The 27,275-nt window shown below is 42.2% G+C and overlaps 1 protein-coding gene across 1 annotated transcript in view; it reads right to left on the reverse strand.

Annotated features, from left to right (window-relative positions):
* The window catches only part of LOC129813206 (neurexin-3a-like), a 789,442-nt gene extending 762,525 nt beyond the window's left edge, over window positions 1–26,917 (reverse strand). The window contains exons 1-2 of the mRNA XM_055865477.1: window positions 26,685–26,917; window positions 11,158–12,418 (exon numbers count right to left, since the gene is read on the reverse strand). Coding sequence (XP_055721452.1) covers window positions 11,158–11,863 — 706 coding nt within the window. The 5' untranslated portion in view covers window positions 11,864–12,418; window positions 26,685–26,917. The remainder of the gene's footprint in view (window positions 1–11,157; window positions 12,419–26,684) is intronic.
* Between the last annotated feature and the right edge of the window lie 358 nt (window positions 26,918–27,275).

Here is a 27,275-nt window from a genome sequence, read left to right on the forward strand (position 1 = left end):
GCGTACATGTGTTCGTGAGTGTTCAATGTAATCTCCTCTAAATCTCCTCTTCAGATGGGGTCCTCTAGTCTGGTGTCAATAGAGTGTTGAAGCCCACGACGTCACCTCCTGACCGTGGTATTCAAATGGCTCAGTCCCAGGAGAGGACACTGAGGAATCAGCCAGATTAGAGAGAAGAAGGGTGTGTGGATGGTGTGATAATATGGTGTGTGTGTGTGTGTGTGTGTGTGTGTGTGTGTGTGTGTGTGTGTGTGTGTGTGTCCCTCTTCATTTGTTTTTTATCTCACCTAATCTTAAAATGACAGACTACTGCTATAGTATTGTTTGTTTTTTCCCACCAGTGGACACACACACACACAGGAGTATTGATTATGTGCAAGAGCAAGCCTTCACTCACACTCTCGCACACTGACAGGCACATGGCTGACACACACACACACACACACACACACACACACACACACACACACACACACACACAGGTCAGTGTAGACCTGTACACTAGACAATAGGTTTGCGCTGAATGTTTTCTCTTCATTCTTCATTGAAGTATTATGTAGCAGTTACATAAACATTAGTCTCTACTAGGGCTGTGGTGGGCATGACATTTTGTCAGCCGGTGATTGTCAAATTACTGTCGGTCTCACAGTAATTGACTGTTAATTAACAAAAACACATTTAGCATCTATTGGCTTCCACACATTCCGCACTGATGCAGACCTTTGGAACATCTACATTTAAAAAAGTCTAATAAACCCATTTAATATAGCCTACACCTTCACAATAAATCCATTATTTATTTTAGACAGATCTAAAGAAACATGATAATGTGAAAATGTAGTCTATTTCAGAAGAACAGAATGGCTTACTCTGAGTTGTCCTGATGTTAGGTCCTGATGTGGCTGTGACATACGGCTGTGGGCTACACTAGTTCATTTAGCAGAATTTCGTTTGAACAATTGAACAAACCTGAATGAAAAAGAAAGGATATTTTCTCCAAAGGATTTGAGGGTTGTGTGCACATGCAGCTATTCTGTGTTGAGCAGTTATCAAAGAAATAGGTACTCCTATATGCTTAATTTAGAGTTATTATTATAATTGTAGTTGTTCTACGAACGTTGGGCGATATGTTTTGATTTGTAATACATTCTAAGGCTGCCTGATGGGACTCTAATGATGATTTGAAAAAAAGTTGCTTGAAAGGCATGAGCTCTACTTTGTTTTTTTACAGGCTGTTCATCAGTCTCTCATTCACAATTTGACAAGCACTTGGTAATGCCTCGAATTTCCCGGTTATAATGCACCCCCCCAAAAAAAACGTTCCTTTTGCGGACAGTGGCCGTTGTTCCCTGAGTGCTGCATGCTTGGAAGCACCTCTCACTCACACGGCTCTCCATCACAGGCTACAAGTGAAGACAGACACTTCGAGGATGCGACTGTGTGCGTCCTTATCCAATTCCGAGGTGCATAATGAAGATACTGGAAGAACTGTTCACATTTACTTTTCGTCAGCCAACAAGATGAGTAGGCCTGACGAACAGCAAAAGCACTAGCCTATGTCAATTTACCATTGTACTCCATTGTTCAAAAGCTATTCTATTTTGTGCGAGAAATAGATATTCCAAACATAGTCTGGGACAGCTGTGGGATACAATAGATCCCAAATGAAAACAACCACTAGCATCAAAAACACTTTTTTAAGCAATGAGGCTGACTAAACAGATAAGTATAAATATCTTAGGCCTAGCCTATTGAAAGCTGATGGTAACCTCCTCTTTTTAATAGAGGCCATCACTCTGTTTTCACTCTGCAAAGCCTATAGAAGTGTTTGATTGGATGTTCGATTACATTTGCACTAATGTCAGAGTGATTAGAGGGACAATTTTACATTTTTTACATTTTTAGTCATTTAGCAGACGCTCTTATCCAGAGCGACTTACAGTAGAGTGCATACATTTTATATACTAAGACAAGGATATCCCTACCGGCCAAACCCTCCCTAACCCGGACGACGCTATGCCAATTGTGCGTCGCCCCACGGACCTCCCGGTTGCGGCCGGCTGCGACAGAGCCTGGGCGCGAACCCAGCCCAGCCTGGGCGCGAACCCAGAGACTCTGGTGGCGCAGCTAGCACTGCGATGCAGTGCCCTAGACCACTGCGCCACCCGGGAGGCCTTAGAGTGACAATAGAGTGAGTACCAGGCAGTTAACAAGTTTGGTAGTCTACTAATGACCATCAGCAGCATCTGAGCTTGGAGAAGCCTAATTACCGTGAATTTGACTGCCTTCATGACTCATGACCGCCAGTGTGGCGGTAATACGGTCACCGCAACAGCAATAGCCTCTACCTTCATTTTTAACCCTCCAAGTTCAACATGTGTAATGTTCACAATAACTTAAGTTGATAAAAAGATCTAACACAACATTAGGTGATAATATATGTATTAATATGGATTTAGAATCAGCTGTAATGGGGCGGTCATTTTGGACTGGGAACACAGAATGAATTAACATGAAACAAACACAACAGGAGAGTTAAACAAATGCCCCACGGAAACTACTGAAACTCAGCAGGGCTTTGACAAACTAGTTTACTTATCACTATTCACATTACATAAACAGACTCATAAATCCACTCTACTGGAAAAGTTAATATCTGAGTTGAACTGAGTGGCTTTTGTTCATACAGTAAAAGTTAAAGGGAAGAGTTAGAGCTATACTTTACTCTACAGGTCAACATTAGAACACTTATAGGGATGGCCAAGAGCTATAAGTGATAGTATTGATTTAAAGGGATGGCCGGGAGCTATAAGAGATAGTATGGACTTAAAGGGATGGCCAAGAGCTATAAGTGATAGTATTGATTTAAAGGGATGGCCGGGAGCTATAAGAGACAGTATTGATTTAAAGGAATGGCCGGGAGCTATAAGAGATAGTATTGATTTAAAGGGATGGCCGGGAGCTATAAGAGATAGTATGGACTTAAAGGGATGGCCAAGAGCTATAAGTGATAGTATTGATTTAAAGGGATGGCCGGGAGCTATAAGAGATAGTATTGATTTAAAGGGATGGCCAAGAGCTATAAGAGATAGTATTGATTTAAAGGGATGGCCGGGAGCTATAAGAGATAGTATGGACTTAAAGGGATGGCCAAGAGCTATAAGTGATAGTATTGATTTAAAGGGATGGCCGGGAGCTATAAGAGACAATATTGATTTAAAGGAATGGCCGGGAGCTATAAGAGATAGTATTGATTTAAATGGATGGCCGGGAGCTATAAGAGATAGTATGGACTTAAAGGGATGGCCAAGAGCTATAAGTGATAGTATTGATTTAAAGGGATGGCCGGGAGCTATAAGAGATAGTATTGATTTAAAGGGATGGCCGGGAGCAATAAGAGATAGTATGGACTTAAAGGGATGGCCAAGAGCTATAAGAGATAGTATTGATTTATAGGGATGCCGGGAGCTATAAGAGATAGTATGGACTTAAAGGGATGGCCAAGAGCTATAAGAGATAGTATTGATTTAAAGGGATGGCCGGGAGCTATAAGAGACAGTATTGATTTAAAGGAATGGACGAGAGCTATAAGAGATAGTATGGACTTAAAGGGATGGCCGGGAGCTATAAGAGACAGTATTGATTTAAAGGAATGGATGAGAGCTATAAAAGATAGTATGGACTTAAAGGGATGGCCAAGAGCTATAAGAGATAGTATTGATTTAAAGGAATGGATGAGAGCTATAAAAGATGGTACGGACTTAAAGGGATGGCCAAGAGCTATAAGTGATAGCATTGATTTAAAGGGATGGCCGGGAGCTATAAGAGATAGTATGGACTTAAAGGGATGGCCAAGAGCTATAAGAGATAGTAATAGTCTAGGTACTTCAGTTATAGTCTAAAAGCTTCAGTAATAGTCTAAAAGCTTCAGTAATAGTCTAGAAGCTTCAGTAATAGTCTAGAAGCTTCAGTAATAGTCTAGAAGCTTCAGTAATAGTCTAGAAGCTTCAGTAAGTCTAAAAGCTTCAGTAAGTCTAAAAGCTTCAGTAATAGTCTAGAAGCTTCAGTAATAGTCTAGTAGCTTCAGTAATAGTCTAGAAGCTTCAATAATAGTCTAGAAGCTTCAGTAATAGTCTAGTAGCTTCAGTTATAGTCTAGAAGCTTCAGTAACAGTCTAGAAGCTTCAGTAACAGTCTAGAAGCTTCAGTAATAGTCTAGAAGCTTCAGTTATAGTCTAGAAGCTTCAGTAATAGTCTAGAAGCTTCAGTTATAGTCTAGAAGCTTCAGTAAAAGTCTAGAAGCTTTAGCTATAGTCTAGAAGCTTCAGTAATAGTCTAGAAGCTTCAGTAATAGTCTAGAAGCGTCAGTTATAGCCTAGAAGCTTCAGTTATAGCCTGGAAGCTTCAGTTGTAGTCTAGAAGCTTCAGTTATAGTCTAGAAGCTTCAGTAATAGTCTAGAAGCTTCAGTATGTAGGACTGTCCCAGATTGGTGACATAGGGTGAGTGGTGCGTTCTGTGGGCCTAGGAGTATCTGTGGTGTGTGTGTATGTAGACTGTATTTACGTTTGTCTGAGTGTAGATTATGTATTTACGATCCAGCAGTGGTATATTATAGATTTAAAGCAGCAGTACATTGGCACGCCGTCCACATAAATACGTCTCGGCCCCAGTAAAACGTTTTTTATTTTCCCATGATTGTCTGAGCTCCTTGTTCACAGCCGCAGCCCGCACACACACACACACACACACAAACGAACACACACACACAAACAAACACACACACACAAACAAACAAACACACACAAACAAACAAACACACACACACACACACAAATGAACACACACAGGTCCAGGCCTCGTCCCTGACTAAGCCTCCTATCAGCGGTCTGCAGCAAACAGCACAGACAGGGAAAGCAGTCATAAATCAGCTGGAGAAGAGGGTCTGCTGGAGGGTTGTAAATCAGGGTGAGACAGAACCTCACACGACCCAGGCCGCTGCAGCCCTGTCAAGCCTCGCTTCATGTATCAGGAGGCCTGGTGATGGAGGACTGGGAGTGGTCTGGAGGAAGCAAGGCGAGGTACGGCATCTCTTGCTATCGATAGATAGATGGGCTTTTCCACAAGAGGTAAAACACTCAGACATGGGTTTTTTAATTTTGTCCATTACATACAGGTCAGCCGTGTTCTTTTCTTGCAGTCTTTGCTGAGGATTTGTTTGCAGCGAGAGAACCGGTGGCCAGAGTTTGACACACAAACACACACGTTGTCACACAAACTGTCACACACGTTGTCACACACGTTGTCACACACGTTGTCACACACACTGTCACACACGTTGTCACACACACTGTCACACACACTGTCACACACGTTGTCACACACGTTGTCACACACGTTGTCACACACGTTGTCACACACGTTGTCACACACGTTGTCACACACGTTGTCACACACGTTGTCACACACGTTGTCACACACGTTGTCACACACTCTGTCATACTCCCTCAATTCAATCATGAAAGGAAAGCAAAGCAGCTTAAGGCCTAGATTCAATCAGGTCAAGTGTTAACTGGCGATAGCCGACACTCTCTGTGTAAAGAGAGGAAACACTAAACCAGGGGTTCCCAAATGTTTTCACTCAGGCTTCCAGCAATTCTATACATTTTGCAATGGCTAATGTGTATTCATGTAATATTTGAGTGACTCTAACAAAATCTATAGGCAAAAAAGAAATTGGGCTGACATGGGTTATAAATACCTCTCTAAGGTATGCAATGACTGACCTGACAAGAGGAACTGATGATGCAATACCCAGTTGCACCTTGTACCTTCTACTATTACAACTTTCAATAGTAAGTTGAAAGCCGGAATTATTATTTTTTTTATATTTTTTTAGGGGGGGGGGGGGCGGCCCGCACTGCCTTGCAGCTCGGGAACCACCGCTCTAAACTACTAAAGACACAGGGAACGAAGTGAGAGACAGGACATATAAGAAATAGCATTACCCTCTAATAGCTCTGATTTTCTCACAGGATCTGAAATGAATTGATGGAAAAGCCAATGAATGGATGACTGTTATTTCAGCGGACCTCAATAAATCATAAAGGCATTCACTCTCCGTTTAGAAATGAAGACGCCTTTATCCTGTTGGGGATGGGGGCGCTGTTTAGACTACTTATGCTAATTTGGCTAATTTTTTAAACGGCTTCCCACAAAATCCTTGATCGTACAATATGCATATTATTATTATTATTGGATAGAAAACAGTCTATAGTTTCTATAGGAGTTGAAATTTTGTCTCTAAGTGGAACAGAGCCCATTCTACAGCAATTTCCCTGACATGGAGTCAGATTTGAGAAATGTTGGCCACTGTTCTGAAGTCATTTAAAAGGGCACTGTCGTTGCTATGACTATACGGACACTTCTTACGTCTTCCCCTGGATGCCTTTACGTGATGACGATTCCAACGGGGTCGATTGCACGTTCACAGGCCCTACAAATGAAAAAACCCTGAAGCTAGTCATTCTTTGGGAGCTGCGTCATGAGCAAAGTGGACACCGGCGCGCACCTGTTCCAAGCGTTAGTTTAGCCTGTTATATTTCTCCGGTCATCTTTTCACTCGTTATAGGAGTTAAAAACATCATAAGGTAGTTAATTTAAAGCGTTTTATAGCAATTTATATCCGTTTAGTGCGATTTTGGGACATTTATTTTTGCAACGATGTGAAAAGTTGGGCACGCTTTTCAGTTCATCCCGAACGCAGTTGACTTTTCCACATGGCAAGAGGACAGCTTTCCACCAAAAGACGATTTCTCCCAAGAAAGGATCCTTTGCCCAAGATACTGATGGAAGAACAGCTCAAGGTAGGACATTTTTATTATGATAAATCGTGTTTCTGTCGAAACATTTTAGTGGCTTAGGACGCCATGTTTTTTGACGTAGCTTCGCTTGGCGCAAACTGTATTGAAAAGTAAGGATAAATTAAAAAATGTAATAACGCAATTGTATTAAGAATTAAATTGTCTATCAATCCCTGTCCACCCTATATTTTTTAGTCACGTTTATGAGTATTTATGTATAAGAGTAGATCACTGTAAGTGGCGCAAGGACATTTTCTGACCAGCTGAGCTACATTTCACATTGTCTAACCATGATTTTGGTGGCTAAATATAAACATTTTCGATCAAACTCTATATGGATTGTGTAATATGATGTTACAGGAGTGTCATCTGAAGAATTCTGAGAAGGTTAGTGAAAAAATTAATATATTTTTGGCGATGTTGACGTTATCGCCCACTTTGGCTAGAATCAATGCTGGGCTGCTATGTGCTATGTGCTATGCTAATATAACGATTTATTGTGTTTTCGCTGTAAGACACTTAGAAAATCTGAAATATTGTCTGTATTCACAGGATCTGTGTCTTTCGATTCGTGTATGCTGTGTATTTTTACGAAATGTTTGATGATTAGTAGTTAGGTAAACACGTTGCTCATTGTAATTATTCTAGTCCATTTGTGATGGTGGGTGCAATTGTAAACTATGCCATATACCTGAAATATGCACTTTTTTCTAACAAAACCTATCCCATACCATAAATATGTTATCAGACTGTCATCTAATGAGTTTTTTTGTTGGTTAGGGGCTATAAATATCTTAGTTTAGCCGAATTGGTGATGGCTACTGGTGTTGGTGGACAAATAAAAGATGGTGGATTATGCTAATGTGTTTTTAGGTAATAGATGTACATCTTTACATATTGTGTCTTCCCTGTAAAACATTTTAAAAATCGGAAATGTTGACTGGATTCATAAGATCTGTGTCTTTCATTAGCTGTATTGGACTTTAATGTGTGAAAGTTAAATATTTAAAAAAAATATTTTTTTTGAATTTCGCGGCACTGGTTTTTCAGTGGGGGGGGGGGGGTGTGCCGCTAGCGCCACGCTGATCCTAGACAGGTTATGTTCCTTCCAAGAAATCATGCTCCTTACAATTACTATGCTCCTTCCAAATATTATTTATTAAAATCTATTTGTTGTCTGACCATGAACAATACCTGCTGGGGAGGAGAAGAAGAGAAGACGGAGAAGAGAAGACGGAGAAGAAGAGAAGACGGAGGTAAAGATGAGATGGGGGAGAAGAGAAAACAGAGGAGAAGAGAAGATGGAGGAGAAGACGGAGAAGAAGAGAAGACGGAGGTGAAGATGAGATGGGGGAGAAGAGAAAACAGAGGAGAAGAGAAGATGGAGGAGAAGAGAAGACGGAGAAGAAGAGAAGACGGAGGTGAAGAGGAGACAGAGGAAAAAAGAGGAGACGCAGGAGAAGAGGAGATGGAGAAGAAGGGAAGACAGAGGAGAAGAGAAGATGTAGGAGAAGAGAAGACAGAGGAGATGGGGGAGAAGAGAAGACAGAGGAGAAGAGGAGATGGGGAGAAGAGAAGACGGAGAAGAAGAGAAGACGGAGGTGAAGATGAGATGGGGGAGAAGAGAAAACAGAGGAGAAGAGAAGATGGAGGAGAAGAGAAGACGGAGAAGACGGAGGTGAAGAGGAGACAGAGGAAAAAAGAGGAGACGCAGGAGAAGAGGAGATGGAGAAGAAGGGAAGACAGAGGAGAAGAGAAGATGTAGGAGAAGAGAAGACAGAGGAGATGGGGGAGAAGAGAAGACAGAGGAGAAGAGGAGATGGGGAGAAGAGAAGACAGAGGAGAAGAGAAGATGTAGGAGAAGAGAAGATGTAGGAGAAGAGAAGATAGAGGAGAAGAGGAGATGGAGGACAAGAGGAGATGGAGGAGAAGAGAAGATGGAGTAGAAGATAGAGTAGAGGAGAAGATGGAGGACAAGAGAAGATGGAGGAGAAGAGGAGTTGGAGGGCAGTGATTGAATCAAAGCAGTCTGGAACACAAAAGGATGTGATTCTAACACCTGCCGTTGCGTGATTGGGGGAAGAAAAGGGCTCAGGAACCCCCGTTCTCTCTATAGGCATCCTTATCAGTGCCTGCAGGGCGGCCCCATGAACCTGAACCCCGGTGGCTAGCCATGCCTCTAACTGCGGATAGATTAGCACTCTGCTTTTGCAACCACACAGGGATAATAACACACACTGAGTCAGAGAGATGACGGAGTCAACAACAAAGTCAGAATGTTTCAAAGTAAGTCCAAGAAGCCTTTGGAAAATCAATAAAATGATCTTAGGACGAGGACGGATGAAGGAAAGATACTAAGGTTCAAGACTAAACTTACAGTTATGGACATACTACACTAACGGTCATAAGTTTTAGACATACTCATTCAAGGGGTTTTCTTTATTTTTTACTATGTTCTACATTGTCAAATAATAGTGAAGACATCAAAATTATGAAATAACACATATGGAATCTGGTAGTGACCAAAAAAGTGTTTAACAAATCAAAATATATTTTAGATTTGAGATTCTTCAAATAGCCACCGCCTTGAAAACAGCTTTTAAAACTCTTGGCGTTCTCTTAACCAGCTTCATGAGGTAGTCACCTGGAATACATTTACATTTACACGTTTGCCTTCTTAAAAGTTAATTTGTGGAATATCTTTCCTTATTAATGCGTTTGAGCCAATCAATTGTGTTGTGACATGGTAGGGGGGTATACAGAAGATAGCCCTATTTGGTAAAATACCAAGTCCATATTGTGTCAAGAACAGCTCAAAAAAGCAAAGAGAAATGACAGTCCATCATTAAGACATGAAGGTCATTCAATATGGAAAATTTCAAGAACTTTGAAAGTGTTGTCAAGTGAGGTAGCAAAAAACATCAAGAGCTATGATGAAACTGGCTCTCATGAGGACCGCCACAGGAAAGGACGACCCAGAGTTACCTCTGCTGCAGAGGATAAGTTCATCAGAGTTACCAGCCTCAGAAATTGCAGCCCAAATAAATCCTTCACAGAGCACAAGAACAGACACATCTCAACATCAACTGTTCAGAGGATACTGTGTGAATCAGGCCTTCATGGTCCAATTTCTGCAAGGAAACCAATACTAAATGAACCAATAAGAAGAAGAGACTTGCTTGGACCAAGAAACAAGAGCAAGGGTCATTAGACCGCTGGAAATGTGACCTTTGGTCTGGAGTCCAAATTGGAGATTTTTGTTTCCAACCGCCGTGTCTTTGTGAGACGCAGTGGAAATGAAAAGATGATCTCAGCATGTGTATTTCCCACCGTGAAGCATGGAGGAGGAGGTGTGATGGTGTGGGGGTGCTTTGCTGGTGACACTGTATGTGATATATTTGGAATTCAAGGCACACTTAACCAGCATGGCTACCACAGCATTCTGCAGTGATACGCCATCCCATCTGCTTTGGGCTTACTGGGACTATCATTTGTTTTTCAACTGGACAATGACCCAACACACCTCCAGGCTGTGTAAGGACTATTTGACCAAGAAGGAGAGAGATGGAGTGCTGCATCAGATGACCTGGCCTCCACAATCACTAGACCTCAACCAAATTGAGATGGTTTGGGATGAGTCGGACCGCAGAGTGAGGGAAAAGCAGCCAACAAGTGCTCAGCATATGTGGGAACTCTTTCAAGACTGTTAGAAAAGCATTCCAGGTGAAGCTGGTTGAGAGAATGCAAGGAGAGTGCAAAGCTGTCATCCAGGCAAAGGGTGTCTATTTGAAGAATCTCAAATCTACTTTGATTTGTCAAACACTTTTTTGGTTACTACATGATTCCTTTTGTGTCATTTTATAGTTTTGATGTCTTCACTATTATTCGACCATGTAGAACATAGTAAAATAAAGAAAAACCCTTAAATGATTGGGTGTTCTAAAACGTTTGACCATTAGTGTATGTCCATAACTGTATGTTAAGTATTGAACATTAGTATCTTTCCTTCATCCGTCCTCGTCAACAGATCACTTTTATGATATTCCAAAGGCTTCTTGGACTTACTTTGAAATGTTCTGACTTTGTTGTTGACTCAGTCATCTCTCTGACTCAGTGTGTGTTATTATCCCTGTGTGGTTGGAAAAGCAGAGTGCTAATCTATCCGCAGTTAGAGGCATGGCTAGCCACCGGGGTTCAGGTTCATGGGGCCGCCCTGCAGGCACTGATAAGGATGCAAATATTTTGCCCGGTAGCATAGGTAGACCTTTAGGAACAGGAAATTGAATTTAGATCTTACCTTCATTGCAGAAACAGCCCTTGTATTCCGTTTTGGAACAGTCACACACGGGTTCCCCATCCACCACGGAGCAGCTCCCACCATTCTCACACGGGTTCTCCGTACAGCGCTGGTCCGACTCCAGACGGACCCTGAGGCTGCTGAGGAGAACCGGTTCCGTGTTCCCATACTTCAGATCCATGATAGTTCCTCTGAAGGGCGGGGCGTCGCACGCTGTGGGCAGCGTGAGCGCTGACGTACGGACGTCCGGCGGCACGCCTCCCAGAAACAGGTCACTGATTATCTTCATGTGCTGGCGGCTACCGCCGGTGGGCCGCACCTCGTCCGCCTTGACCTGGCCATCCAGCCCCAATACCGTCCGCAGGCCGTAGCGGCTCAGCGTGGCAAAGTGCCAGCTGCTGTCATTAACTCTCTTGTCGGACACCATGGCGATATCGGCGCAGTCAATGCTGAAGCGCAGCTGCAACTTGCCTTCCACCACCATCAGCTGCAGGAAGTCGCAGTAGCCGCCGTCGTCAAAGTACAGTAGCAGCGCCGTGGACATGTCCGTTTTGAACTGGAAGCTGAGGTCGCTGCGCGTGCTGGCGTCCCAGCGGAGGTAGCGGGCCCACTGGCCGGGGGCCCCGGTGAACTCCAGGCTCAGACACACACTCAGGAGTGCCAAGAGCATTAGCTGTAGCCTCGCAACCAAGCCCAGAACATCCATGGTCCCCAAGGAGGAGGAGGTTGAGGAAGAGGAAAAAGAGTAGGAGGAAGAGGAAGGGGAGGAGGAGGAGGAGGAGGAGGAAGGGAGGAGGAGGAGGAGGAAGGGGGGGGGGGAGATTAAGAGGAAGAGGAGTTTATATTCCTGAATGCTTGGATAGCATTGAAATGGGTATGGTTTAAAAGTTTTGGAGTTAATATCCAATTCTAGAGGGACTATCCACAGTCGTATACACAAGTACACTCAGAGATGTTTATTACAGATAGTATATCAGGTGTCTTTTCACAATGAGTCGTTGGGATAACAGTTGTAATTTCAGCTCTTTCCTTCTGAAGAAGAGAGGAGAGAAGAGAAAAAACTGTTCCTCCTTCCGTTGGGTCAAAGTTCAACCGTTTTTTAATTAGTTACAATCCAAAGAGGTTGCTATGGGGAATCATGGCGTGAGGTCCGATTGGACTGACTCTACTTTTTGTCAGGTTGACCAGGACATCCTTCTTCATGTTGCCTGCTGGGATGTGTAGTTCACAGGGGAGCATCTGGATCTCCTCAGTTCCATCACTGTCAGACACAGGGAAGCACAAGAATTACACTCAGGGAAAACACACACACACACACAGTATTGATTTTCACACCATCCCTTAATCTGTACACTTTTCAGACACAGACTGATATTTTCAGACCGGCTTTCTTTTTTTCCGGCTACTACTTCAAACCAGACCCCCTAAAAATGTTTTCAATTATTTTTTTAATGTAATCTTAATTCAGTATGTACTCACTCTGTAAGTAAGTCGCTCTGTATAATAGCATCTGCTAAATAACTAAAATGGAAATGTACATTTTGTAAACGTTTTGTCCACACTGCTAATTGTCAAACACTGACAAATACTGTAGCCTACTATTGAAGCATAATAACTAAGAGAAAGATCTGTGTGTATAATTCATTGTATCTGATGTTAGAGATACTATTGCCGTTCACCAAACCTCATTAAAAGTGGCCGTTTTTCCCCGCCAGTAAAGGTTGCTCAGTGCTATCGGGTCATCTGCTAGGTAAATTAGCACCATTTCTCTGCTGCCAGTTTATGACTATCAATCAGGCCAGCATAGAAAGACGCCCCTTATCTGATGGCCAGGGAAATGAACGGGGCTTTCTGCTGACTGCACAATACAGTGGGAGAAGAGACATTAGAATACTAGAGATCTAAATATGCAGGACCTGCAACAACAGAAACCCCTAATAGACCAGCAGCATAGCTGGACATTCATTACTGGGTGGCCCTGCAGCAATTTTGGTGTGCAAAAAAAAAATAAAAAATGTTAACTTTCTGCAATTCTACACATTTAGCAATGGGGCAAAAAGAAAAATGTGCATCTCATGTTATGCGACACATTTTGCCATGAGGCTGAGAGACCTTTTTACATTTTTAAGTTAATTTACAGTGCCATCAGAATGTATTCAGTCCCCTTTACTTATTCCACATTTTGTTGTGTTACAGTCTGAATTCAAAAAGGATTAAATTGTAATTGTTTTCTCACCCATCTACACAAAATATGCCATATTGAAAAAAAGTGAAATGTTCTACATGTTTGTAGAAATGTTTGCAAATTTGAACCAAAAATGTATATTAATTTGATAGTCCACACACTCCTTGCTGTCCGCAGTCCACCTGGCCGTGCTGCTGCTCCAGTTTCAACTGTTCTGCCTGCGGCTATGGAACCCTGACCTGTTCACCGGACGTGCTACCTGTCCCAGACCTGCTGTTTTCAACTCTCTAGAGACAGCAGGAGCGGTAGAGATACTCTTAATGATCGGCTATGAAAAGCCAACTGACATTTACTCCTGAGGTGCTGACTTGCTGCACCCTCGACAACTACTGTGATTATTATTATTTGACCATGCTGGTCATTTATGAACATTTGAACATCTTGGCCATGTTCTGTTATAATCTCCACCTGGCACAGTCAGAAGAGGACTGGCCACCCCTCATTGCCTGGTTCCTCTCTAGGTTTCTTCCTAGGTTTTGGCCTTTCTAGGGAGTTGTTCCTAGCACTCGTGCTTCTACACCTGCATTGCTTGCTGTTTGGGGTTTTAGGCTGGGTTTCTGTACAGCACTTTGAGATATCAGCTGATGTAAGAAGGGCTATACAAATACATTTGATTTGATAGGTAAAATATACAAAACCTTGCAGAGAGCCTATCCAACTGACAAGCTCTTATAAAAAATATGAACTATTGGAACCCAGACACAAAGAACTGATGTTGACACAAAATGGAGGAAATGTTGAAACAGAACTAACAGTTAACGAAAATGTACGCTTAATCCAGTGTAAAAGAATGTATAGAATTTAATAGACAAGAGACAAAATTCACACATTCTACAGCACAATGGCAGAGTAATGTCTTAAGTGTAAAACTAACAATGACTCAATAATCCTTCTGGGAATGTTATGAAGTAAAAGGTTATGGGTGGAATTAGAAAGTTGCCTGTCAGAAGTATTACAATTTAAATGTACTTTAAATCCGTCTGCATATTTCAAGACATGGCATAAGGAAGTCTAGTGAGATACCGATGGGTTGCACGATGCTTTTCTCGTGAAATGATGAAAAGCCTACCCAAATTCAACTGCCAGCTACTCATCCCCAGAAGATAAGATATACATATTGTTAGTAGATTTGGATGGAAAACACTCTGAATTTTCTAAAACTGTTTGAATCATGTCTGTGAGTATAACAGAACTTATTTAGCAGGCGAAACCCCGAGGACAAACCATTCAGATTCTTTTTTTTTGGAGGTCTCTGTCTTTTCAATGATTTTCATTGGGAATACAGATTTCTAATTGACCTTCTTGCAGTTCCTACCGCTTCCACTGGATGTCAACAGTCTTTAGAAATTAGTTGAGGGTTTTTCCTTTGTGTAATGAAAATGACTGCCATTTTGAATCAGTGTCACTTGTTGTGTACTGTTAGATAGAAGCCCGTGACCAGAAAGCTAGCTACAGATTGTTTTAATCCTGTATTGAACACAGATCATCCCGTCTTCAATTTTATCGATTATTTACGTTAAAAAATGCCTAAAGTTGTATTACAAAAGTAGTTTGAAATGTTTTGGCAAAGGTTACAGGTAACTTTTGAGATATTTTGTAGTCATGTTTCACAAGTTGGAACCGGTGTTTTTCTGGATCAAACGCGCCAAATAAATGGACATTTTTGATATATATCGACGTAATTAATCGAACAAAAGGACCATTTGTGATGTTTATGGGACATATTGGAGTACCAACAACAGAAGCTCGTCAAAGGTAAGGCATGAATTACTATACATTTCTGCGTTTTGTATTTTCCGCCTGCAGGGTTGAAATATGCTTATCTCTCTTTGTTTACAAATGGTGCCAACTCAGATAATAGCATCGTTTGCTTTCCCCGGAAAGCCTATTTGAATTCTGACATGTTGGCTGGATTCACAACCAGTGTAGCTTTAATTTGGTATCTTTCATGTGTAATTTAATGAAAGTTTAATTTTTATAGTAATTTATTTGAATATGGCGCTCTGTATTTTTACTGGCTTTTGGCCAAGTGGGACGTTAGCGTCCGACATATCCCAGAGAAGTTAACTTTCTGGGAACTTTTTTCTTACCCTTCTCTGGGTAGAACATCAAGAGAGTTAGGAAGGATGTCTGTTTATTTGTAGTGACTGGGTGTATTGATACACCATCCAAAGTGTAATTCATATCTTTGCCAAGCTCAAAGGGATATTCGGTGTCTGGTTTATTTGTTTTACCTATCCACCAATAGGGGCCCTTCTTTGCGAGGTATTGGAAAACCTCCCCGGTCTTTGTGGTTGAATCTGTGTTTGAAATTCACTGCTCGACTGAGGGACCTTACAGATGTGTGGGGTACAGAGATGAGGTAGTCATTCAAAAAGCATGTTAAACACTATTATTGCACACAGAGTGAGTCCATGCAACTTATTATGTGACTTGTTAAGCAAATGTTTACTCCTGAACTTATTTAGGCTTGCCATAACGAAGTTTTTGCTTTTAATTTCTAACTAATGTGTAAAAAAAAAGTCTAAAAACATAATTCCACTTATGGGGTATTGTGTGTAGGCCAGCGACACAAAACCTCAATTTAATCAATTTTAAATGTAGGATGTAACACATCAACATGTGTAAAAAGTCAAAGGGTGTGAAGACTTTCAGAAGGCACTGTGGGGTTGTATCTCTTTCCTTCTATGACCTGTTCTGATCACCTGGGAACTGGCTTCTGTGGGTTCTATCTCTTTCCTTCTATGACCTGTTCTGATCACCTCTGCTGGGAACTGGCTTCTGTGGGAACATGTCCCGGGGGAAGTCCACGGCTTTGTGCACACGGTTTCACGCCTTTCCTTTGCTTTCTACCGCTTCAAGGGTGTTTTCAAAGTGAATTGTACACGGTATTTATGCTAACGATGTTTTCAGTAAAGTGTTCATTGTTTTTATGAAAACTGTGTAACAGCCTATTAGCCTATTATTAAAATTAATTAGCATTGTTGAATGAAAATGTAATGGCAGGTAAGTCCTTTAGGATGTCCATGCCCCTCATTCAGCCCCTCATGTTGCCATGACAGCTGACACACAGTACCCTCTATTCTGATACAGAGGTTAGGTTCTAGATACAATCGCTTTTATTTTACTATTTCAAAATGCTGAGATAAAGAGACCAACAAAAGAGAAAAAGAAAGGGGTACATGAAGCGAGAAAAGATTTGTTTTGAGAGAGAGAGAGAGAGAGAGAGAGAGAGAAAGAGAGATGTTTGATTTGATGGAGTGAAAAATTTGCTTTGGCAATGTAAATATATGTTATCCATGAGAATAAAGCCAATGAATGTCATTGAATTGAGAGAGAGAGAGAGAGAAAGAGAAAGAGAGAGAGACATATCAGACACTCACACAGTCAGACCCCTGCTGACATATCAGACACTCACACAGTCAGACCCCTGCTGACATATCAGACACTCACACAGTCAGACCCCTGCTGACATATCAGACACTCACACAGTCAGACCCCTGCTGACATATCAGACACTCACACAGTCAGACCCCTGCTGACATATCAGACACTCACACAGTCAGACCCCTGCTGACAAATCAGACACTCACACAGTCAGAACCCTGCTGACATATCAGCTTGATGTGTGTCATCGCTGGGATACATTGCTCCATGACACTGTAATCATGTAATGACAAGCGAATGTTGGGCCATCAGCGTGTCTGTAAGGAGAAATTGCTTATTTTTCAAATAAGCAATGAGTAGTTGAACAAAATATCTAGCTATCAAAGGATCAGACCTTCCATAAATATTGACAGAAGCGGGTGTAGTCTGAGTTTTAAATGTCAATCCTGTACCTTCCTCAGAGGAGATATCTACAGTAGAACTCACTCACCAGCAACACACACATAGAAAAGCTTGGCTTCCACCCAGTAGGGTTGGACTCAGTACCACAGGACAAAGGCCCCAGCAGTCAAAATGGACCCACTGGACCGGAACACTCTGAAGAGGGATATTGTTAAGAATTTTGTTAATAAATAGTTAAAACAAATTCTAGCTTTAGATAAAACTATAACTAATTAAACTCTGCATGTCTGGGGAAAATAGATTTGTGTTGTGGTTCATAAAATAAGCAGAAAGGGTCGTTAAACTATTGTTGAACTGACCCAACTTAGCCCTGAGGTGTTAGATAACTTTTTAGGTCTTCTATTATCTTGAGTTGTCTGCTAAAGTGGTAATCAATTATAGTGAGCCTTCAGGATAAATGATTATATGGTGTTTCATGTGAGTGCCCTGTGAGGTTAGAATGAACTTTTGAACCTGTTTTCTATTTGTCAGGACAATGAGACTTAATTCTGTAATCTATGACATCATATGTTGTATATAAACCTGTGTTTATGATCAAATGGGAGCTTGCTCCGAGAATAAATTCTATTATCTAATTTTAATAAGACTGTATCCTGTCTATTTTATGTTAATAAGTATCTTACAAATTCTTAAAAATAGACAGATTGATTTTAATTAATGAGTACATTAGAGGAATGATTTAATTCCACTAACAGATATATAGGGTTAACTTATCATAACTTTTACCCTGGCACTATCCCACACACTTTCTCTCTGTTGTGTGTGTGTGTGTGTGTGTGTGTGTGTGTGTGTGTGTGTGTGTGTGTGTGTGTGTGTGTGTGTGTGTGTGTGTGTGTGTGTGTGTGTGTGTGTGTGTGTGTGTGTGTGTGTGTGTGTGCGTGCGTGCGTGTCCCGAGATGTGGATGATCAGGGTTTAAATGGACCATGGTCTGCCGCTCCCCACAGGGAAGACATACAACGACAGAGGCAGTTGGACCTCCTGTTAGAAAACAATACGCAATGTAGGGAGGAGAGGGAGAGGGAGGAGAGGAGAGGGAGAGGGAGAGGAGAGGAGAAGGAAAGGGAGAGGAGAGGAAAGGAGAGGAGAGGAGAGGGGATAGAGGGAGGAGAGGGGATAGAGGGAGGAGAGGGGATAGAGGGAGGAGAGGGGATAGAGGGAGGAGAGGGGAGAAGGAGGAGAGGGGATAGAGGGAGGAGAGAGAGGAGAGGAAGGAGAGAGATGAGAGAGAGGGAATTGAGGAGAGAGGAGAGGAAAGCGAGAGGATGGAGAGAGGAAAGAGAGGAGAGAGAATCTGAGAGAGTCATGCTAATAAGATCTGACTCTTCATTGGCCCTCACTGTCATGCAGACACAGCTCACTGACACAATACTGCAGGTGCTACCTTGATTACACACTCTAGACACTAGAACAAAATGTCCTCCATGGCAGTCAGGTGATATGATGGAGGAAAAGAAAGGTGGTATGTCTCTCTCTCTCTGTCAGTTTCTCTGAGAGACAGACAGACAGACAGACAGACAGACAGACAGACAGACAGACAGACAGACAGACAGACAGAGAGAGAGAGAGAGAGAGAGAGAAACGTTCCACCTGACCCACTCATGCATCCCCCCTGACAGAGGACACGGTCTCTAGGAGGACACGGTCTCTAGGAGGACACGGTCTCTAGGAGGACACGGTCTCTAGGAGGACACGGTCTTCAGGAGGACACGGTCTCTAGGAGGACACGGTCTCTAGGACAGACAGACACACACACACACTGAGACAGACACACACACTGAGACAGACAGACGCACTTAGACAGACAGCCACTGAGACAGACAGCCACTGAGACAGACAGCCACTGAGACAGACAGCCACTGAGACAGACAGCCACTGAGACAGACAGCCACTGAGACAGACACACACTGAGAGACAGACAGACAGGCACTGAGACAGACACTGAGACAGACACTGAGACAGACACTGAGACAGACACTGAGACAGACACTGAGACAGACACTGAGACAGACACTGAGACAGACACTGAGACAGATACAGAGATAGACAGACACGTACTGAGAGACAGACAGAGACAGACAGAGACAGACAGACAGACAGACAGACAGTCACTGCTAGCTACCACTACACACTTATACACAAATGGACAGACCGCTACGATGCTACCAACACTATGTGGTCAACCAAGGCCTGCATCCCAGAAAAGCCCTGTTGAGTTATCTAGCATTTTAAATTATTAATAACACTCCCTTTCTGGATCTACATCACTGTACTCCTACACACACACACACACACACACACACACACACACACACACACACACACACACACACACAGAGACACACACACACACAGAGACACACACAAACACAGAGACACACACAAACACACACACCCAGACCCACACACACACAGACACAGACACAGACACACACAGACACACAGACACAGAGACACACACCCAGACACACACCCAGACACACACACAGACTCACACACATGTTGTATATCTGTAGGTACCAGTCCTCACACGTTGTAGGTGAATGCACCAATTTGTAAGTCGCTCTGGATAAGAGCGTCTGCTAAATGACTTAAATGTAATGTAATATCTGTAGGTACCAGTCCTCACACGTTGTATATCTGTAGGTACCAGTCCTCACACTACAGAGACACACACGTTGTATATCTGTAGGTACCAGTCCTCACACTACAGAGAAAATCTATTTTTAAAATCAGCGGCATATCTTTATCTTCATTTATCTAATTAAAATAATCCTTATCCTGCATTACATCACTCTGCAGAAAAGCACACACACACACACACACACACACACACACACACACACACACACACACACACACACACACACACACACACACAGCGTACCAGCAATAAGCCATATCTGCTACACAAACATACTGTTACACAAACACACAACACACTGCTACACAACACACTGCTACACAACATACCGCTACACAACACACTGCTACACAACACACTGCTACACAACATACTGCTACACAACATACCGCTACACAACACACTGCTACACAACATACTGCTACACAACACACTGCTACACAACACACTGCTACACAACATACTGCTACACAACACACTGCTACACAACACACTGCTACATAACATACTGCTACACAACACACTGCTACACAAACACACTGCTACACAACATACCGCTACACAACACACTGCTACACAACACACTGCTACACAACATACTGCTACACAACACACTGCTACACAACACACTGCTACACAACATACTGCTACACAACACACTGCTACACAAACACACTGCTACACAAACACACTGCTACACAACATACCGCTACACAACACACTGCTACACAAACACACTGCTACACAACACACTGCTACACAACACACTGCTACACAACATACTGCTACACAACACACTGCTACACAAACACACTGCTACACAACACACTGTTACACAAACACACTGCTACACAACACACTGCTACACAACATACCGCTACACAACACACTGCTACACAACACACTGCTACACAACATACTGCTACACAACACACTGCTACACAACACACTGCTACACAACATACTGCTACACAACACACTGCTACACAAACACACTGCTACACAACACACTGTTACACAAACACACTGCTACACAACACACTGCTACACAACATACTGCTACACAACACACTGCTACACAACATACCGCTACACAACACACTGCTACACAACATACTGCTACACAACACACTGCTACACAACACACTGCTACACAACACACTGTTACACAAACACACTGCTACACAACACACTGCTACACAACACACTGCTACACAACATACTGCTACACAACATACCGCTACACAACATACCGCTACACAACACACTGCTACACAACATACTGCTACACAACATACCGCTACACAACACACTGCTACACAACATACTGCTACACAACACACTGCTACACAACACACTGCTACACAACATACTGCTACACAACACACTGCTACACAACACACTGCTACATAAACATACTGTTACACAACACACTGCTACACAACACGCTGCTACACAACATGCTGCTACACAACACACTGCTACACAACACACTGCTACACAACATACTGCTACACAACACACTGCTACACAACACACTGCTACACAACATACTGCTACACAACATACTGCTACACAACATACCGCTACACAACATACCGCTACACAACACACTGCTACACAACATACTGCTACACAACATACTGCTACACAACATACCGCTACACAACATACCGCTACACAACACACTGCTACACAACACACTGCTACACAACATACTGCTACACAACATACTGCTACACAACATACCGCTACACAACATACCGCTACACAACACACTGCTACACAACACACTGCTACATAAACATACTGTTACACAACACACTGCTACACAACACACTGCTACACAACACACTGCTACACAACATACCGCTACACAACATACTGCTACACAACACACTGCTACATAAACATACTGTTACAACTAATGCCTGTCTACGTATATATACACAGTCATAATAATGATGCTGCTAATATACCTAATCATTTCATAACCCTGCTCTTGAATTAGATCACTCTGTAGCAACGTCTGGGGATAGTAACGTCTGGGGATAGTAACGTCTGGGTATAGACCCAGTATACTCTGTAGCAACGTCTGGGTATAGACCCAGTATACTCTGTAGCAACGTCTGGGGATAGCAACGTCTGGGTATAGACCCAGTATACTCTGTAGCAACGTCTGGGTATAGACCCAGTATACTCTGTAGCAACGTCTGGGGATAGCAACGTCTGGGGATAGACCCAGTATACTCTGTAGCAAGGTCTGGGGATAGACCCAGTATACTCTGTAGCAACGTCTGGGTATAGACCCAGTATACTCCGTAGCAACGTCTGGGGATAGACCCAGTATACTCTGTAGCAACGTCTGGGGATAGACCCAGTATACACCGTAGCAACGTCTGGGGATAGACCCAGTATACTCTGTAGCAACGTCTGGGTATAGACCCAGTATACACCGTAGCAACGTCTGGGGATAGACCCAGTATACTCCGTAGCAACGTCTGGGGATAGACCCAGTATACTCCGTAGCAACGTCTGGGGATAGACCCAGTATACACCGTAGCAACGTCTGGGTATAGACCCAGTATACTCCGTAGCAACGTCTGGGTATAGACCCAGTATACACCGTAGCAACGTCTGGGTATAGACCCAGTATACTCCGTAGCAACGTCTGGGGATAGACCCAGTATACTCCGTAGCAACGTCTGGGTATAGACCCAGTATACACCGTAGCAACGTCTGGGTATAGACCCAGTATACTCCGTAGCAACGTCTGGGGATAGACCCAGTATACTCTGTAGCAACGTTTGGGGATAGACCCAGTATACACCGTAGCAACGTCTGGGTATAGACCCAGTATACTCTGTAGCAACGTCTGGGGATAGCAACGTCTGGGGATAGACCCAGTATACTCCGTAGTAACGTCTGGGGATAGACCCAGTATACTCCATAGCATCGTCTGGGGATAGACCCAGTATACTCTGTAGCAACGTCTGGGGAAAGACCCAGTATACTCCCTACAAAACATTTAGAGCACCTTCCTAATATTGAGTTGGACCCCACCTCTTTTTTGCCATCAGAAAAGGTTAAATTCATCAGGCCATGGACTGACTCTACAAGGTGTTTTGACAGCGTTCCACAGGGATACTGGCTCATGTTGACTCCAATGCTTCCCACAGTTGTGTCAAATTGGCTGGATGTCCTTTGGGTGCTGGACCATTCTTGATAGACACAGGAAACTGTTGAGCATGAAAAATCCAGGAGCGTTGCAGTTCTTGACACACACAAAAAAACAGTGCGCCTGGCACCTACTACAATACCCCGTTCAAAGGAACTTAAATATTTTGTATAAGTGGCACACATACACAATCCACGTCTCAATTATCTAGAGGCTTAAAAAAAAAATTTTTTTACCTGTCTCATCCCCTTCATCTACACTGATTGAAGTGGATTTTATGTTTTGTACCCCCCGTGTATAATGCACATATCTTTCATTTCACAACAGCAGAACTACAAAAAAAAAAATATTATAAATGAATATTGTGTAATTATTATTACGTTTGTTTGATATGTAGGTCTATGGTTTTTTTTACTGTTGCTTTATAATTATTATAGGTTCATCTCTTTCACCCTGAATTTGGATTCTGTCATTTGACACACATGTGTAATCTCTCTTTGTGCGTGTGCACCGTTTTTTACACACACGCATACACATCAACACGCACGCACGCTCGCGCATACACACAAACACATTCTCACCACACAGGCCTATACAGGCTCAGTCAGAGTAAATTGCAGCACCTTTTTTCGGGCACATACAATTACTGTGAGCTGTTGGACCTCGTTTTATTTAGAAAGGCATGACCGAATTGATAAAACCAGAGATCATTTTTCCTCCCCCCTGCATCTTTAATCACGCCTTTAAATGTTTTTGTTGTTGCTTTGATCTGCATTAAATTGCGTGTGATTGTGACGTACTCAACAAGAACAATATAATAGACTAACATTTTTATATTTATCTGCCGAAACTATTTTATAATCATCCGACAGGAAAAAAAACATCGAAACAATTGTGTTTTTTTATCCATATAGAAATGACAGAAAAAAAAAGAATAAAAAGAGCATTCTCAATAATATTGTGAGTAGTATTATGTGAGAAATATTGTGTTCCCTCTCCCGCCCATACCGATTAACGTTACATTGAGAACCCTTTGGCCGTTTTCGGTTGATTTGTCAGAGCAGTTAATCGTCGGCCAACCAGCGCCCAGAAAGCAGGACAGCCAAATTATACCTCGCACCAACCCCAGCCGTGCGCCCTGCAGCCACTACCGCTAAATCCCACCACCACCACAGATAACCAGGGCAGAGAATCAGTATGGTTTACACGACCGCAAAAAAACACTCAGACATTTAATTCACATTTTCTTCTCGAATAGGGTCTATTTATTTTCTTGAAATGATTGAATAACAAAACGTTTTCGTTGTATATTGGGCTATAATATTTTATTTTTTGCAGGAATTTAGGCCTAATATTAGTGGAATAACATCCATGAAAAACATTACCGTTTCAAACAAAATATGATTTATTTTGTGAGAAAAAAAAAACAGCTGAATGAAATGTATATTTTTTTCAAATTATTAATCATGATTTGAAAATGTATCAATAAAATTAAACATAGCTAGAATCAGTTATCTGTATTTCAAAGGATCATTCTAATGGAGAGCATAGCTGCTAGCTTTAGGCCTCGCGAATTGAATGTGAGGCTGGGCTGGAGAGAGAGAGACGTTTCGTAGGGGTCACGCCCATTTCTAAGTCATATGTCTGTACGTTGAAAAAAAACTGATTAGGAGTTTCCCTGCATTCTGATGTATTCACTAAGCCTATTAACACTGTAAATCCGACACGTTGAATGTGTGGCACAATGATAAACTACACACGTCGCCCCTTTCGCTGTTAAATTGCAGTGTTTTATTTCACCATGACTGGTGAAGGGGCTGAGCAAACCTTTATTGGAAAAAAACGTTAGGTTTAAAATGTGACATTTTTCACCCAAATTTTGTGATATCTTACATTATATATATATTTTTTTTTAAAGAAATGTATCGAAGTCTTTTTACACTTTAGGCCACATATCTTCCTGTTTATGATCTAAAAAACACGAAACGATGAAGAAAAAAATAAAGTTATTAAATGCACGACGTAACATAAAACGTGCAGAGAGTTGATCCATGGGTATTATATGACTAGTGCTAATTCGTTTAGTCTTTTAAAAAAAATAATATAAAAACTGTTAGATATTGATTATATCAAAATCCATACGACAAAAAAACACCAGCATGTTCATAAATGTCATACGAAACGTACTGTAGCTCATCTGCACTCCAAAAACGCCCTCCTTGACGCTCTGCAGAGCTCACCAGCTCATTCTGGATTTCATACCAAACGAATTCAACCACGTCAAAAAAAAAAAACATCATTTTCCTGCGTTATTTTTACACTCCAACTACAGACTCACATGACAATAAACATGTTACTCTAACGTATTTATATAATTGTTTCAGGTTGTATGTTATGTTTTATCATATGTAATAGCTACAAATGAACAACTATGTCTGTGATTTAAAAAAAAAAATCGATATGGAGACAACACGTTCTTCTCGTAGATTTGTTTTCTAAATTAGTCTATTTCGTTAAAATGTGCATGTAAGAAATACGATTTGAGATGGAAAAGTGGGAATACCAAATGTCTGGTCTCCAACAAGGTGTCTGCAGCGTAAGGCTATCATTGGAACGTGGAAGGTCATGTCCCCATATCAAATGTTAAAGCAGCGATTCATGTCTGTTTTAGTTTACACTATCAAACCAGAATATATATTCCTAAACTTAGTTTAATTGTTATGCCAACCAAACCGGTTATGCGTAGAATGGCTGTGTTTATTCTGAACCGTCATTGACATTTTACATTACCCGGTGCACGCTGACAGTCGTAAGACACTGACACCCGTATCAATTTTTCAACACTACTTTGAAGGTGAGAACGAGAGTTGTAGAAAGCAAACGTTAATTTAGCGTCGCTTAAACCCTTTATAATGTCCTAACGCTCTGTTTTTGATAAAGATACATTTTTCAGATTATTAATATTGAATATGGGACCGGAAAGTGTCAGTGGCCACGAGCTGAGCGATGTGATCATAATTCGATCCGTCCTGGGGGCTTGTCCATGCTTGTCACCCTGGACTTCTTGAACGCGGAATGGGGAGCAAGCCGATATGACCGGAAATCCCCACTTCATACCCATAAACCACCCTGCAGCAGGTAGCGACCTTATTCGATTTAGCGTCGATATCATTCACGGTCTTGTGTTTCCGGTCGATTGATAATATAGCCTATTGCAGTACCTACTTTTGAATCGGTAGATTTGACAACATGCCGACTTTCTCAACGTCCAACTTGTTTCAGTAGACTGTCAACAGCCGAAACTTGAAAATGTCAACCAAAACATCCCCATTCCAACCCAAATATTAGTCTATTCGTTCCTAACGAACGATTAGAACGATTTGGAATGCTTCGCTAGTAATGACAAGAGTTCTTTGGCATTCGAATAGTGAGCACCACTGACCTTAGTTATGAGATAATATCCAAAGCATAATAATCCGACGAATAAACTCCGATTACGTTTAAATCCCGGACGTTATCCCGGGTCGGTAAAATACAGAGTAGACTGAACAAAAACCAAGCCGATGAGAACGAGACTCCCGACACTGTAATAGCCGTTAAACTGGGGCTATACCTGGATGTTCTTTCCTCCGTTCCTCTCCTGTCGATCTCCGCCACAGTGCATCACACGAGCGGCGCGCTAGCTCCGTGAGACTGGCTGCCGGTCACGGGATGTTCACACACAGCCCGCCCATGCTGGTCTCTCCTCTCCTCAACGCCACCGCCGCGCGCGCACCATTTAAAGCCGTAGACTGGGAGACAGCAGTGAAGGCATTACTTCTCACTCACGGAACATGCTGTGGCATGTGTGTGTTTGGTAGAGACTGGGTTAGGCTACTTCACACTTTAGATGTAACACAATGGAACATCGGTGGGTGGTTGGGTGGTAATATTTGCACACGTGTGTGTTGCACAGTGTTTCAGTATACCCTCCAAGACGGGATAGACATGCCACTTCCCAACCATCAGTGGAATGTGGAAAAGTTGCTAATATCTCACTTCATAGTAAAAAATGAAAATGTGGTTTACAAACTGGGATGTGAAAGCTTATCTCCATTAATATACACTGAGTGGACAAAACGTTAAGCACACCTTCCATCACATAGACTGACCAGGTGAATCCAGGTGAAAGCTATGATCCTTTATTGATGTAATTTATTAAATC

Source organism: Salvelinus fontinalis, chromosome 16, assembly GCF_029448725.1.
Source record: "Salvelinus fontinalis isolate EN_2023a chromosome 16, ASM2944872v1, whole genome shotgun sequence".
NCBI classification, from domain to species: Eukaryota; Metazoa; Chordata; class Actinopteri; order Salmoniformes; family Salmonidae; genus Salvelinus; species Salvelinus fontinalis.